The sequence below is a fragment of the Glandiceps talaboti genome, chromosome 14 (genome assembly GCF_964340395.1).
Source record: "Glandiceps talaboti chromosome 14, keGlaTala1.1, whole genome shotgun sequence".
NCBI lineage: Eukaryota > Metazoa > Hemichordata > Enteropneusta > Spengelidae > Glandiceps > Glandiceps talaboti.
The window spans coordinates 1007501-1023613 of NC_135562.1; the positions used below are offsets into that span (position 1 = coordinate 1007501).

The window sequence follows — 16113 nt, forward strand, 5'->3', positions numbered from 1 at the left end:
CATATCATGTTTTATCAGACTGAGGACATATCATGTTGTATCAGACTGAGTACATATCATGTTGTATCAGACTGAGGACATATCATGTTGTATCAGACTGAGGACATATCATGTTGTATCAGACTGAGGACATATCATGTTGTATCAGACATATAATTTTGTACCTTATAAATGTCATTACATTATATATTGATGTATTGATGTAATATTGAAATTCTGTTTTTCAAATTTTAGTTTTATATTTGATTTTTTTTTTCCAGAAAAATTACTATGGATTTAGTTCTTGCCAAGGTTGTTTACCATGTGACTGTGGCCAAGCATCAGGTGCTGAGCAGTGTGATGAGGTGACAGGACAGTGTGAATGTATGCCAGGTGTTAGTGGCAAAGAGTGTAATGAATGTTTACCTGGTTACTGGGATTACACCCCAGTTGGATGTAGACGTAAGTATCCGGGTCATAGGTCAGAGTGAAAGGTTAAGCCAGGTTATAAGTCAGATGTTGATGAGAAGTCAGGAGAGTGTGAATGTATGCTGGGTGTTTGTGGCAAAGAATGTAACCTATGTTTACCGGGGATTACAGATGAACTATGTAGCCATGTAAGTATCAGGGCCATAGGTCAAGTCAGGTCATAGGTCAGATGCTGAGCAGAATAATGAGAATGCATAATTCAAATCAAGTTAAGTAAATGAAAATCATGGCTTGAAATTTCAACAGATCAACCCTGCATTTCTGTTTTTGACTTTCAGGACACTACTTTCATCAAACTTTTCAATTTTCACAATCTCAATGTCAGTTTATTTGGAAAAATGTTGAATGTATATGGTATTGACAAACCGACCAAAGTGATTAATTTGTCATAAATTGTTGTATTCCAGGTTGTGATTGTGGAGAGAATTTACGTTGTGATGTAAATACAGGAGCCTGTATATGTTTACCAGGTGCTAAAGGACCCAGATGTGATCAATGTGAAGAGAGATACATTCTAACAGAACAAGGATGTATGCGTAAGTAAACCTTCATCTGATTGGTTTATCTAAATAAGGATGTATGCATAAGTAAACCTTCACCTGATTGGTTTATCTAAAAAATGATGTATACATAAGTAAACCTTCATATGATTAGTTTATCTAAACAAGGATGTTTGTGTAAGTAAACCTTCATCTGATTGGTTTATCAAAAGAAAGATGTATGCATAAGTAAACCTTCATCTCATTGGTTTAGGATATACGCATATTAAGTAAACCTTCATCTCATGATTGAAAGTGAGATGATCTCATAGAAATGAATTAACAAATAATGATATAATGATATAACTTAAACAAAGATATTACCTTATTAATTATTTTTAGTGTGTTTAATTTGTTTTATTTATTATCTGCAAATGGTGAAGTATATGTCATTATTATAAGATGAATTTAACGATCTCAATATATTTGACAGTATAACTTACAACAATATTTTCATAATTTTTCATTTAGCATGTGATGATTGTGTTAATATTCTGTTGGATGAAGTGGAAATATTGAATCATAACATCTCAGAAGTTGGCGATAATCTACATGATATATCCGTTGGTGTTGGTGCTTTGAAGAGATTAGAACAGATTAACGAAACTGCCTATGAGCTTAAGGTAAGACAGATTGGACATAGATAAATTTGAAATCACAGCTTAAGGTAAGACAGATTGGACATAGATAAATTTGAAATCACAGCTTAAGGTAAGACAGATTGGACATGGATAAATTTGAAATCACAGCTTAAGGTAAGACAGATTGGACATAGATAAATTTGAAATCACAGCTTAAGGTAAGACAGATTAGACACAGATAAATTTAAAATCATATCCTGTTATACGTCATTCACTTTCTCACTAACTGCTTGTAATAGCATCAAAAGCAACCGATTCAGTTGGTTTTGAAAATTATACACTCAAAGTGATTGGTTTGAAAAAACACATTCCTACTGATTGGTCACAATGGGGAGTGATAACATACGTCTGCATAATTGACTATATTCAAAAGAAGTCAAAACTAAATGTAACCTTGTTGAGATTAGCACAGGAGTGACATAATATACATAAAATATATAGCGAATATTATGCAAATATCTTTAAACTTGTATGCTGATAACTGCCATGAGTGGGGGCGTGGCTAAATTGCTTGGTTCCCATTGGTGATACTATTACAAGCAGGGACAACAAAGCAAAACCACAGATTACAATGTAAACATGCTATTAACTTTACTAACAGCACCAAAAGATGATTTTAATGGCATCAAAAAGGGCATTGACATTAAAATTATTTAAAGTTAGAATTTATGTATTAAGTATATTCATGCAAGTCAAAAATCTTGCATTATAAACTTCAACTTACATTGTGTACATTTTGACTGTAATAGGCACAGTTACCTAATGCAAAGAAAGGGTACACTGGTAACTTGGAACCATTCCGAAAAGAGTTAAAAGATCTCCAGAAGAAAGCAGATCGGTTAGAAGATGAAGTATGTATTAGTTTTAAATGTTTCATTTATACCCTGTTCAGACATACACAGTTGTTTCATTTATACCCTGTTCAGACATACACAATTGTTTCATTTATACCCTATTCAGACATACACAGTTGTTCCATTTATACCCTGTTCAGACATACACAGTTGTTCCATTTATACCCTGTTCAGACATACACAGTTGTTTCATTTATACCCTATTCAGACATACACAGTTGTTTCATTTATACCCTATTCAGACATACACAATTGTTCCATTTATACCCTGTTCAGACATACACAGTTGTTTCATTTATACCCTGTTCAGACATACACAGTTGTTTCATTTATACCCTGTTCAGACATACACAGTTGTTCCATTTATACCCTGTTCAGACATACACAGTTGTTCTATTTATACCCTGTTCAGACATACACAGTTGTTTCATTTATACCCTGTTCAGACATACACAGTTGTTCCATTTATACCCTGTTCAGACATACACAGTTGTTCCATTTATACCCTGTTCAGACATACACAGTTGTTCCATTTATACCCTGTTCAGACATACACAGTTGTTTCATTTATATCCTGTTCAGACATACACAATTGTTCCATTTATACCCTGTTCAGACATACACAGTTGTTTCATTTATACCCTGTTCAGACATACACAGTTGTTTCATTTATATCCTGTTCAGACATACACAATTGTTCCATTTATACCCTGTTCAGACATACACAGTTGTTCCATTTATACCCTGTTCAGACATACACAGTTGTTCCATTTATACCCTGTTCAGACATACACAGTTGTTCCATTTATACCCTGTTCAGACATACACAGTTGTTCCATTTATACCCTGTTCAGACATACACAGTTGTTCCATTTATACCCTGTTCAGACATACACAGTTGTTTCATTTATACCCTGTTCAGACATACACAGTTGTTTCATTTATACCCTGTTCAGACATACACAGTTGTTTCATTTATACCCTGTTCAGACATACACAGTTGTTTCATTTATACCCTATTCAGACATACACAGTTGTTTCATTTATACCCTGTTCAGACATACACAGTTGTTCCATTTATACCCTGTTCAGACATACACAGTTGTTCCATTTATACCCTGTTCAGACATACACAGTTGTTTCATTTATACCCTGTTGAGACATACACAGTTGTTCCATTTATACCCTGTTGAGACATACACAGTTGTTCCATTTATACCCTGTTCAGACATACACAGTTGTTTCATTTATACCCTGTTCAGACATACACAGTTGTTTCATTTATACCCTGTTCAGACATACACAGTTGTTCCATTTATACCCTGTTCAGACATACACAGTTGTTCCATTTATACCCTGTTCAGACATACACAGTTGTTTCATTTATACCCTGTTCAGACATACACAGTTGTTTCATTTATACCCTGTTCAGACATACACAGTTGTTCCATTTATACCCTGTTCAGACATACACAGTTGTTCCATTTATACCCTGTTCAGACATACACAGTTGTTTCATTTATACCCTGTTCAGACATACACAGTTGTTCCATTTATACCCTGTTCAGACATACACAGTTGTTTCATTTATACCCTGTTCAGACATACACAGTTGTTCCATTTATACCCTGTTCAGACATACACAGTTGTTCCATTTATACCCTGTTCAGACATACACAGTTGTTTCATTTATACCCTGTTCAGACATACACAGTTGTTCCATTTATACCCTGTTCAGACATACACAGTTACGCTGGCACTGCACCGGTGTAAAGTTACAGCTGAATTCTATCAACCTACTACTAAGTTTCCTTGTCTGATGCTTGGCTAAAACTATGTACAGTATTAAAGGCAAAAAATCAATATGAATCAACATTGACTAAGTCTTTCTTTGTAACTCAATAAATTGCAAAAGATTTATAAATGTGTAAAATGTTTGTTATTGTACGTACAGTAACAAACATTTTTACAATTTTTTTTAGCTTTTTGCAGTGTATTGAATTACAAACCCAGATTTGGTCTATGTAGTTTCATATTGATTTTTCAAGTAGGAAGCCATGACAAAATTATAAATTAAAAATCCAAAATAAATACCCAATCCTCATCCATATGGGCACTCTAAATGCACAATTATGATAACTTTGACTTTTTTATTTCAACAGTCTCGTAGAGCAAAGGATGATGGGAAGGATACAGCCATTGATGCAGGCAATACTGAGGACAGAGCTTTAGATGTTGAAAAACTGGTAGAAGAGGCAGCTAAGAAAGTTAAAGGTTGGTTGCTTAGCAACATAATTTCTAATGTCATCACTTTGCATAAGTTTGGTTTACAGATTGACTTTAAGGGCTGTATACCAGACATCTAAATGAAATCAATTGAAACAGTATTGTTATACATCAGATATGAAAAGTGTGCCCTCTAATGATAGCTGAATTTTGTTGTTGTGAGTCAAAATGAGAACTGGGATTTCTTGTGAGTCACCACTTGACATAGTAAGAAATTTGGTGTGTCAGTAGAAATTGTGTGCATCAGTGGCACGTCAAATTGGCTTAGAGGCACACTGGCCACCACATAGTAAGAGATGGGTGAACACCAAATTTTGGTGTGTTACTAGAAATTGTGTGTGTCAGTGGCACGTCAAATTGGCTTAGAGGGCACACTGGCCACCACGTAGTAAGAGATAGGGGAACACCAAATTTTGGTGTGTTACTAGAAATTATGTGCATCAGTGGCAAGTCAAATTGGCTTAGAGGGCACACTGGTCCACATAGTAAGAGATAGGTGAACACCAAATTTTGGTGTGTTACTAGAAATTGTGTGCGTCAGTGGCGAGTCAAATTGGCTTAGAGGACACACTGAATCATCATATGAATGCTGTATTAAAGTGAGTGTTGTACTAAGTGGAATATTGCTTTGCTTGGTGGATGCATTGATGGTACGTCAGTTATCGGGAAGCTAACACAGAAACATACTAAAACTATGATAACAACATGTTGATATAAGTTAGCTAAAGAAGTTGATGTTATTAATTGCTGACAAAGTAGGATTGTGTCCCTGACAGCAAATTTTTCTAAAGTAGCTGCACATTCAGTGTTTACTTTATCTTATTATATCCACCCTGTAATCACCCACTTGTGTAATCTACAACACACACTAACAGTAATTTTAGTTTGTGTCTATCGTTAATAGTTGGTTGATAGCTTACTTTCCGAAGTAATATACATAGTCAAATAAAACACAAAGATTAAAGGCTGATATTGTCTAGATGTCATAGACTTTGCTGTAGAACTACTTGTGTGTGTGTGTGTGTGTGTGTGTGTGTGTGTGTGTGTGTGTGTGTGTGCGTGTGCGTGTGCGTGTGAGTGTGCATGTGTGTGCGCGTGTGTGTGCGTGCGTGCATGTGTGCGTGCGTACATGTATGCATGCGTGCAAGCGTGTGTGTGTGTGCAAGTGTGTGTATGGTACTGGTGTAATATTTGTTATTCTCTTTGTTGTCTAGATGCCGTAGACTTTGCTATAGAAACTGCTGACACAATTGGTCAAAATGGTGATAAAGATTCAGACGCTTTGTTAAAAGAAGCAAGGAAGATAGTGAGAGAAATAGATGGTCGTGACTTTAGTGATCCAATGGATAATGCTGGTGATGAATTAGAACTTGCTAAAGATGGTAAGATCTGAAAGATGTACATTTGTAGTTAGAGTAAAAGATCTGTAACTATAATTATTAAATCACTTTGAAGGTTGGTGAAGCCACACATCATTGTTTTTGTGTGACTTCTATATTGACTTCGTTTCCAGCCACATTTTACCTTAAAACAAGGACTGCTGCTAAGATTTTTAAGTCAATTTGAAAGCTGAACATTTTGAACAATTTACAGAAAATCAACATTTTTCAAAATCACTGAAATGATCATGCGTAACAAATTTTTCAATGTGTTATTAAGTTGAATATTTGAATTTGTAAAGTTGGCCAGTGTTTTACTCCAGGGTTTTACTCCAGTGTTATACTGTGGAGTTTTACTCCGGGTTTTACTCCAGTGTTATACTGTGGGGTTTTACTCCAGGGTTTTACTCCAGTGTTTTACTCCAGTGTTTTACTCCAGGGTTTACTCCAGTGTTTATACTGTGGGGTTTTACTCCAGTGTTTTAATCCGGGGTTTTATTTGGTGTTTTACTCTGGGGTTTTACTCCAGTGTTTTACTGCGGGGTTTTATTGTCTCTTCCAGCACTCAAGAGAGCACAGAGAATACAAAGAAAAGGTGATTTACAGGAAGAGGAATGTAACCGTGTGGAAGACGGTATTGACAATGTAATGGATAAATTCCGGGAATTGATTGATCTTAGTGATGAAACAAATGCAGTTTTGGATGAAGTTGATATATTTAATGATCTCAATAAAGACCCAGAATATAAGGTATCAATAACAGCTGACAACTAGTGTAGAAACTGCCCCCCCAAAAAAAAAAAAAAAAAAATAAATAAATAAATAAAATAAAATAAAATGAAATAAAAAAAAAAAAAAAAAAAAAAAAAAAAAATTGTACTTTTCCAATGGGATATATATGAATATATTAATCCAACAAAGTAAACCCATGGAGAACCCCAGGCTGCAGGAATGAGTTGTAATATTTCCATCTATACCAACCCTGTTTCCACTGTAATGTCCTGTCAGTGAAATGCCATACCAACTGTATTTCCATTTTAATGTCCCATCAGTGAAATGCTATACCAACCCCATTTCCACTGTAAGTTTTGATAGATTACAGCTCTCAAGTCTACATAAGCCAAAGTGGGTGGAATAGAAAGATGATACAAAATGACATAAACTGACTCATTGGTTTGCAAGTCTAAGTATATTGTATAACCAGGCAGACTTGATTTGTAAAGATAACATTAATTTTAAAATAAAATTTTAACAGTTTCAACAATTTGAAACCAATCTTTTGGCTTTGTAGTACATCTCATCACATAGAACAATCACAATATCTGTCTTCTCTGTAGCGCATTGTAAAAGAAGCCAAAGATAAATTTGCAATGACAGAGGATACAGTTGAAGATGCTCAAGATCTTCTGAACCGAGCCAAGGATTATCTCGATGAAGCAGACAAGGCAGTCCAAGTAAGTGAAGCTAATATATGATACCATATTATTTCTATGTGTGAGATCTCATTTGTGTGTATGAGATCTCATTTTTAGCACAACTGAACTTGTTCAGTAGTGCTATAGGGATCGCCCGGCGTCTGTCTGTCTGTGTGTGTGTGTGTGTGTGTGTGTGGATGTGTGTGTGTGTGTAAACAACTTAAAGTCAAAAACTGCTGAACCGATTGCCACGATATTTGGTGGGTCCATTACTTTGGGTGTCTAGTTGGGAAATTGTTCAAATCAAAATGATCGCATCACAGGTGTGTGATTTGGGTCAAAAAATGTGATTTTTGGTCAAAAAACGTAAACTCAGAAACTACTGGGCAGATTGTTGCGAAATTTGGTGGGAACATTCTTAAGGGGGTGTAAAGTAAGATTTGTTCATGACGGGATGATTCCATCAGTGATATGCAAATTAGGGCTAAAAATGTGTCTTTTTGGTTAAAAATCTATAATTCTAAAACTACTGAGCAGATTGGGCTGAAATTTAATGGGAATGTATCTAGGGATGTATGGATGAAGAAATATTAAGCATACCATGATTCCATGAGTGATATGCAAATTAGGTGTAAAAATGTTCATTTTTGGTCAAAAACTTATATCTCAAAAAGTACTTGGTCAATTAGTCAGAAACTTGGCGAGATGTTTCTGAAACTGTTATTCTGCAGATTTTCTTAAAAACATTTTGACAAAATTGGCCATAGCGACCATGACCACGCCCTTTAGCAACAACCAAATGGCAGTATATTTTGGTCAAATAACAACATCATCTGGTAAGCAAGTGAGTAAACATTCAAAAAATGTATGCAAATACCATAGCAACCATGACCACGCCCATAGCAACAGCCAAACGGTGGTGTATTTCACAAAGATAACAACAGGGTTTAATAGATAATTGAATAAACATCCAAAAAATGTATGTAAATTTGCATAGCAACAAGACCACGCCCATAGCAACAGCCAAATGATCACGTATATTGCAAAGACAATATCAGGAATTCATACACAAGTGAACAAAAACATACACAAATGTATGCAAATATATCTAACAACATGACCACGCCCATAGCCACAGCCAAATGATAGCATTTATCGTAAAGATAGCAACATGGTTGGATAGGCAACTGGATAGTTATTCAGCAAATAAACACCTATTGTTAGCATAGACTAGCATATGGATAAACATTTTTAAAAACTACAGTTGTGCTACAACGCCATTGGCGGTATTTTTGTGTATGGGATTTCAATTCTGTGTATGAGATTTTAATTCTGTGTATGACATCTGATGTGTATATGGGATTTGTGGGTGTGAGAGCTAATTTGTGTGTATGAGATCTGATGTGTGTGTATGAGATCTGATGTGTGTGTGTGAGATTTCATTTGTGTGTATGAGATCTGATGTGTGTATATGAGATTTCATTTGTGTGTATGAGATCTGATGTGTGTGTATGGGATTTCAATTTTGTGTATGAGATCTGATGTGTGTGTATGAGATCTGATGTGTATATGGGGTTTCAATTGTGTGTATGAGATCTGATGTGTGTATATGGGATTTCAATTGTGTGCATGAGATCTGATGTGTGTGTATGAGATCTGATGTGTATATGGGATTTCAATTGTGTGTATGAGAGCTGATGTGCGTGTATGAGATTTGATTTGTGTGTTTGACATTTCATGTGTATAGTGAGATTTCATTTTATTTTGATTACTGTTACCATATTGACAGATAACAGCACTAGAGTCATCAAAGCTGGACGCAGGTGTTGAGAGACTTGAACCGTATGTAGATCACCTGAAGGAACAGAATGAAATACTGGAGCCATTGGTAGAAAATGCTACAATACATGCACACAATCTACGTAGACAAGCAAATAGGTTAGATGAGTAAGTATGGAGTTGACAATTCTTCTTATTACATATGTACCAGAGATTACTTGCACTGGTACACACTCATACTAAGACAGGTTAGATGAGTTAGTATGGAGTTGACAATTCTGATTATTACATATGTACCAGAGATTACTTGCACTGGTACACACTCATACTAAGACAGGTTAGATGAGTTAGTTTGGAGTTGACAATTCTTATTATTACATAATGTACCAGAGATTACTTGCACTGGTACACACTCATACTATAAAGACAGGTTAGATGAGTAAGTATGGAGTTGACAATTCTTATTATTACATATGTACCAGAGATTACTTGCACTGGTACACACTTATACTAAGACAGGTTAGATGAGTTAGTATGGAGTTGACAATTCTTATTATTACATATGTACCAGAGATTACTTGCACTCGTATACACGTATATTTGTAGATTATACTTATATTTGACTTCATGTATTAAGCTTCAATTTTAGAATCTGTCAGGTTCATTAGGATTCATGTCTGTGTTTTATTCCTTGTAGTCTGATTGCTGATACAAGAGAATATGGTGAGAATGCTATTGAGGCTGCTAAAGCATATGAACACATAGAAGAAGCACTTGTTGATGCAATGGCTGCAGCGAGAGCTGCAAAGGTTGCAGCAGATAATGCTGCAGATATGGTAAAGATGCAATCTACATGTTTTAAAAGAAATTTCTTTTGTTTGTACTTTTTCAAGTTGTAAATTTAATATGGCATGTGTGTGTGAGTATGTGTGTGCCAATGTCACTTCTTGTGTACACGGCTTAATAAATAAATAAATATGTATGTATGTGTGTGTGTGTGTGTGTGTGTGTGTGTGTGTGTGTGTGTGTGTGTGTGTGTGTGTGTGTGTGTGTGTGTATGTATGTATGTATGTATGTGTGTGGGCATGTGCATGCATGCATACATGTATGTATGTATGTACATGTATGTATGTATGTATGTCTGTCTGTCTGTCTGTCTGTCTGTCTGTCTGTATGTATGTATGTATGTATGTATGTATGTATGTATGTATGTATGTGTGTGCATGCTTACATGTATGTATGTATGTACATGTATGTATGTATGTACGTACGTACGTACGTACGTACGTATGTGTGTGTGTGTGTGTGTGTGCGTGCATGCATGTACGTACATATGTACATACATACATGTGTGTGTTTGTATATATATATGTGCATACACATCTGGTTTAAACTGAGAAATGTAGTCATGAAAAGATCTCTTAGTTGACAAGTGAAAACATCTCAGTAGTGCAACTAGAGTGTTATATTATGCAATACTAGATGTATTAAAATATTTTTCTGTATTTTGTCTGAATTGCTAGTCTGAGGGTCAAGCTGATATTGCTAGTAATTCCAAAAGGAAGAGTGACAGACTCAGGAAGAAAGCAAAGACTGCTAAAGAAAAAGTGGAAGGAGGTAGGCAAATCATACACATCACATAATTATTAAGTTTCCTTATACCATGCAAAAGTGAAGTGGAACAAGAAATATGGAATTTATAACCTGGTTGTTCTACGTCACAACAACACATGTCTATATCATGACAATGCGTGTCTATGTACGTCACTTGTTCTACTGTGTTCGAACTATGAGTCAAAACGGTCAAAATTATCGCCATTACTTTCACTGATTTTTCTTTGATATTACTGGTGCTGTTATGTTATTCTCTAATACTTTACTTCATTCAGCTGGAAAGTTCTCATGACCTAAGGATTTTGAGCCTAGCTGCAGCCATTCGTTTCTGAATGGCTGAAGTCCTTGGGCAAGATTTGACCCACACTTGTGTCATGGTCATCCTAGCTGGTAGGATAGAGGTTGCAATGTGAATACTTTAATCTTATGCGCTTACAGAGACTGCTGTGGACTCTGTGCACCCAAGGGGGTTGAGGAAGTTAAGAGCCATTGTGCTGTTATCGGTACATGCCATTGGTAATAATTATACAGTGCCTTGACCACTTTATTTATTATGGAAAGTGCTTTTTAATCATAAATAATTATGTACATTTTCCTTTCAACCTCAGATCTAAGTCAGAGACTTGATAATGCCAAAGACAATGTAAAACGAGTTGAACAGTTGAATAAAGACACCAATGATGGTTTACAGGAAATCAAAGCTGACATTGATACAATCCCATCAGGTAAGTTACAGGAGAAATAAAGTTACCTTGATGTTTCACTCATGAAATCAAAGCTGACATTGATACAATCCCATCAGGTAAGTTACAGGAGAAATGAAGTTACCTTGATGTTTCACTCATGAAATCAAAGCTGACATTGATACAATCCCATCTGGTAAGTTACAGGAGAAATTAAGTTACCTTGATGTTTCACTCATGAAATCAAAGCTGACATTGATACAATCCCATCTGGTAAGTTACAGGAGAAATTAAGTTACCTTGATGTTTCACTCATGAAATCAAAGCTGACATTGATACAATCCCATCAGGTAAGTTACAGGAGAAATAAAGTTACCTTGATGTTTCACTCACGAGACAAGATGTTCTAATACAAAGATAGAGGATGACATGGGGTAGTGGCTGTGGTGACAATGACAATGATAATAATGGTGATGATAATTGTACTGGTAGATGGTTGAAGTACTCAAAGAAGTTAAAGGGACACATGCAGAAAATGTATAAACTCATCGTGTGCGGTAGATTTTTTTTGCTACTAAAGGATTATCATGGTGATTGATATGATATGATTTTATTTGATTTGATTATAGATAAGGTTTGATTTTATTATTAGTCTAAGATTATGATATGATTACAGATATGATTTGATATGATTATTAGATATGATATGATTTGATTTGATAATTACAGATATATTATTTGATTTAATTCTTACAGATAACTTGGCTGCCAAAGCTCGCCAGGCTGTGAATACAGCTGAAGCAGCTAAGGGCAAAGCACAAGAAGCTAAGAACAAAATACTGAATATTGCTGACGAATTACCCGACAAAATGTTACAAGTACAGCAATATCCAGTTGATGTTGCTGACATAAATAGAGCTATGAATAAAGCTGAAACAAGCTGTAAGTTAAAAAGTTAAAGGAACATATCACAATGTTGTAACAGTACATATATGTCAAGAATTTGTGTAGTTCTACTATTAAGGTAGACTGCACCGGGGTAAAAGTTCACTGAAAATCGATTTTCTTTAAATCTCTCCAAACTCCGCCATATGGAAGTCTGCTTCTGTTCCTTTTGAAATAATAAAAGAATGTGGGGTCCACCATCGTGTTTTCAATGATATTGACAATCTTTAATTTTCCCATAGAGTTTTATTTGGCGGCCATATTAGATGGTGGCCATATTGGATTCTAAAATGGCCTAATTTTGATATCATTTTCACCTCTATTTCAAAAATTTGTACAATGATTCCTGATTTTCTTCTTCTTGATTTTAACTGAGAATGGATTTGTGTTTTCTTGAGCAAAGTAAGAGCAAACGTTTAAACAGTTTATTTCTGAGATGTATTTTGCGTTGAAATGAAACATGTCTATAATCACCAGAGTACTTGTGAGATCTGACAGCATAACAGTTATAGTCAAGCAAGGAAATAAAGGACATAATTTTTTATTTCTTTTAGTGAAAAAGTTAAACTTATATATACCTCAAGCTCAAATTGTGTTAAGATAATTAAATATGTTAAATTATCATTTTCTTTCAGTGAATAAATTAAAATTGTATGTACCGCAAGCTCAAGCCCTGTTAGGCAACATGGGTATTCAAAAAGCCAGAGTGATGGACGTTCATATGAAAGCAATGGGTAACTTGACAGAGTTGAAGGACAAAATAGAAAGAGCCAGAGATCAAGCAGCTCGTGTAAGTTGAGATATCAATGAGCAAACACCTCAAATATTAATGAATTTGATGAATAACTTCTCAGAAAAACGTCACACAATTTGTAAACTCAATGAATGTGTTGCCAATTATTTGATCAGTATTTTTCTCACAATGGACACTTGGGTGACGGCTTTCAAATTGTCATTTGAACACTTGCATGCGCTTTCTATTTTTAGAATGACCTTGCCATGGCATCACATACTGTTTCTATTTTTAGATTGACCTTGCCATGACCTCGGACTTTCTATGTTTGGTCTTGCTATCACTCACATACTGTTTCTACTTTTAGATTGACTTTCCATGACCTTTCATACTATTTCTATTTTCAGATTGATGTTGCCATGACCTTCCGACCTACCACTACTCTCCAACTGCGATCTATCCCAGAGCCCTATGTGCAGGAGACAGAAGCCTATACAACCATGTCGTTGTACTTTAATACCACACGGAAGAAGGGTTTCTTGGCCTTCCTAGGGGGACTTGAAACAGATGTAAGTAGATTGACCTTCCTAGGGGGACTTCTTGAAACAGGTGTAAATAAATTGACTCTCCAAGGGGGACTTGAAACAAATGTAAGTAAATTGACCTTCCTAGGAGGACTTGAAACAGATGTAAGTAAATTGACCTTCCTGGGGGTACTTGAAATGGATGAAAGTAAATTAATCTTCCTAGGAGGACTTGAAACAGATGTAAGTAAATTGACCTTCCTAGGGGTACTTGAAATGGATGTAAGTAAATTGACCTTCCTGGGGGGACTTGAAATGGATGTAAGTAAATTGACCTTCCTAGGAGGACTTGAAACAGATGTAAGTAAATTGACCTTCCTGGGGGGACTTGAAATGGATGTAAGTAAATTGACCTTCCTAGGAGGACTTGAAACAGATGTAAGTAAATTGACCTTCCTAGGAGGACTTGAAATGGATGTAAGTAAATTGACCTTCCTGGGGGGACTAGAAACGGATGTAAATAAATTGACCTTCCTAGGGGGACTTGAAATGGATGTAAGTAAATTGACCTTCCTGGGGGGACTAGAAACGGATGTAAATAAATTGACCTTCCTAGGGGTACTTGAAATGGATGTAAGTAAATTGACCTTCCTGGGGGGACTAGAAACGGATGTGAATAAATTGACCTTCCTAGGGGTACTTGAAATGGATGTAAGTAAATTGACCTTCCTGGGGGGACTAGAAACGGATGTAAATAAATTGACCTTCCTAGGGGTACTTGAAATGGATGTAAGTAAATTGACCTTCCTGGGGGGACTAGAAACGGATGTAAATAAATTGACCTTCCTAGGGGTACTTGAAATGGATGTAAGTAAATTGACCTTCCTGGGGGGACTAGAAACGGATGTAAATAAATTGACCTTCCTAGGGGTACTTGAAATGGATGTAAGTAAATTGTTCTACCTAGGGGTACTTGTCAAGTCTACCATCATTCCAAAGCTGGTTGTTAAGAATAAAACAATTAGTGTAAAGAATGTGGAAATATTGTCAACTTTCTTTGACTTACTTTTACTCTCAGTATAAAGCTGAAAACCATGGCAGGTTTATACAGACCAGAAGACTAAAATATTGGGGCATGATATCTACTTATTTTACTTTTAATTAATCATAGACCCTCTACCAAGGTGATGGAGGGTCTCACCAAGGTGGTGGAGGGTCTATGCATTAATGCAGGCCTGAAGTATTTTTTTTCTTGCTATAGTTTTCAGTCTTACAGACTCTCTATACAGTAAAAATTTGACATGAAGTTTGAGTTTGGATTCCTTTGAAAAAGTACAAATGATTGAAAATAGTCTGTAATACTGAAAAATACAAAAACTATAACCCGAAATACTTTTGGCCTGTACGTCTTGCTATGCAAACACTTTAATGTTGAAATATTGTTAATTTTAAACCCACTGCCTTACTCACTGTGTATAAAACTTTCAACACTTGTCACAGCAAATAATTTATTTTCAGGAAGAATTTTACTTTAAAGTGGTCATGTGCATGAAAAGTTGGTATTTGTTTTGGATTTTTGATTTATAAAACAATAAATTGCAAAAAACTAAAAATTGTGTAAAATGTTTGTTAATGTACGTACAATAACAAACATTTTACGCTATAATTCAATAGTTTTCAATTCATTGAGTTATAAACAAGGACTTGTTATTGATATATGTTCTATCACATTGTATTTCTAAGTAGAAAAACATAAGAGTTGTTTTTCAATTAAAATTCCCAGATAAAGAGCAAATTTTCATCCATATGGCCACTCTGAATTCAGTACTAAGTTATTTTGAAAATTCAAACTATTTTTAAACCGAAATTCTGATTTTGAGATTTAATTTGTGTTGTTAATTTTAGAATGATTATCTGGCACTACAAATCAAAGATGGTAAACCAGTCTTCAATTTTGATGTTGGGTCTGGACCAGCAGAAATAACAGGAGATTTTAGTGTTGCTAACGGCAAATGGCATCAGGTACTTGTAGAAAGGTATGTTGTTGTATCAAATTACTAGAGTGGCAGGGGAGGTTTCGGCTAGCTGAGATTACAATGGCAAGGGAGGTTTCGGTTAGCTGAGATTACAGTTGTCATATAGCATTGTTAGAACAGTTGATGGCTGGTAGGGATTTCCAGAACATTTTTTATATGCATCATAAATTACACCATTGGATCGTTTATGAGTTATATGTTGATACCAAGTTTGAGT

At 35.4% G+C, this 16113-nt stretch overlaps 1 protein-coding gene across 1 annotated transcript in view; it reads left to right on the forward strand.

Moving 5' to 3' along the window:
- The window catches only part of LOC144445559 (laminin subunit alpha-5-like), a 104996-nt gene that overhangs the window by 66495 nt on the left and 22388 nt on the right, over positions 1 to 16113 (forward strand). The window contains exons 44-59 of the mRNA XM_078135162.1: positions 261 to 441; positions 876 to 1004; positions 1479 to 1630; positions 2398 to 2499; positions 4665 to 4776; positions 6003 to 6170; positions 6730 to 6917; positions 7505 to 7621; positions 9372 to 9529; positions 10059 to 10197; positions 10885 to 10978; positions 11584 to 11700; positions 12415 to 12600; positions 13239 to 13393; positions 13744 to 13905; positions 15766 to 15896. Of these exons, the coding sequence (XP_077991288.1) occupies positions 261 to 441; positions 876 to 1004; positions 1479 to 1630; positions 2398 to 2499; positions 4665 to 4776; positions 6003 to 6170; positions 6730 to 6917; positions 7505 to 7621; positions 9372 to 9529; positions 10059 to 10197; positions 10885 to 10978; positions 11584 to 11700; positions 12415 to 12600; positions 13239 to 13393; positions 13744 to 13905; positions 15766 to 15896 (2291 nt within the window). The remainder of the gene's footprint in view (positions 1 to 260; positions 442 to 875; positions 1005 to 1478; positions 1631 to 2397; positions 2500 to 4664; positions 4777 to 6002; positions 6171 to 6729; positions 6918 to 7504; positions 7622 to 9371; positions 9530 to 10058; positions 10198 to 10884; positions 10979 to 11583; positions 11701 to 12414; positions 12601 to 13238; positions 13394 to 13743; positions 13906 to 15765; positions 15897 to 16113) is intronic.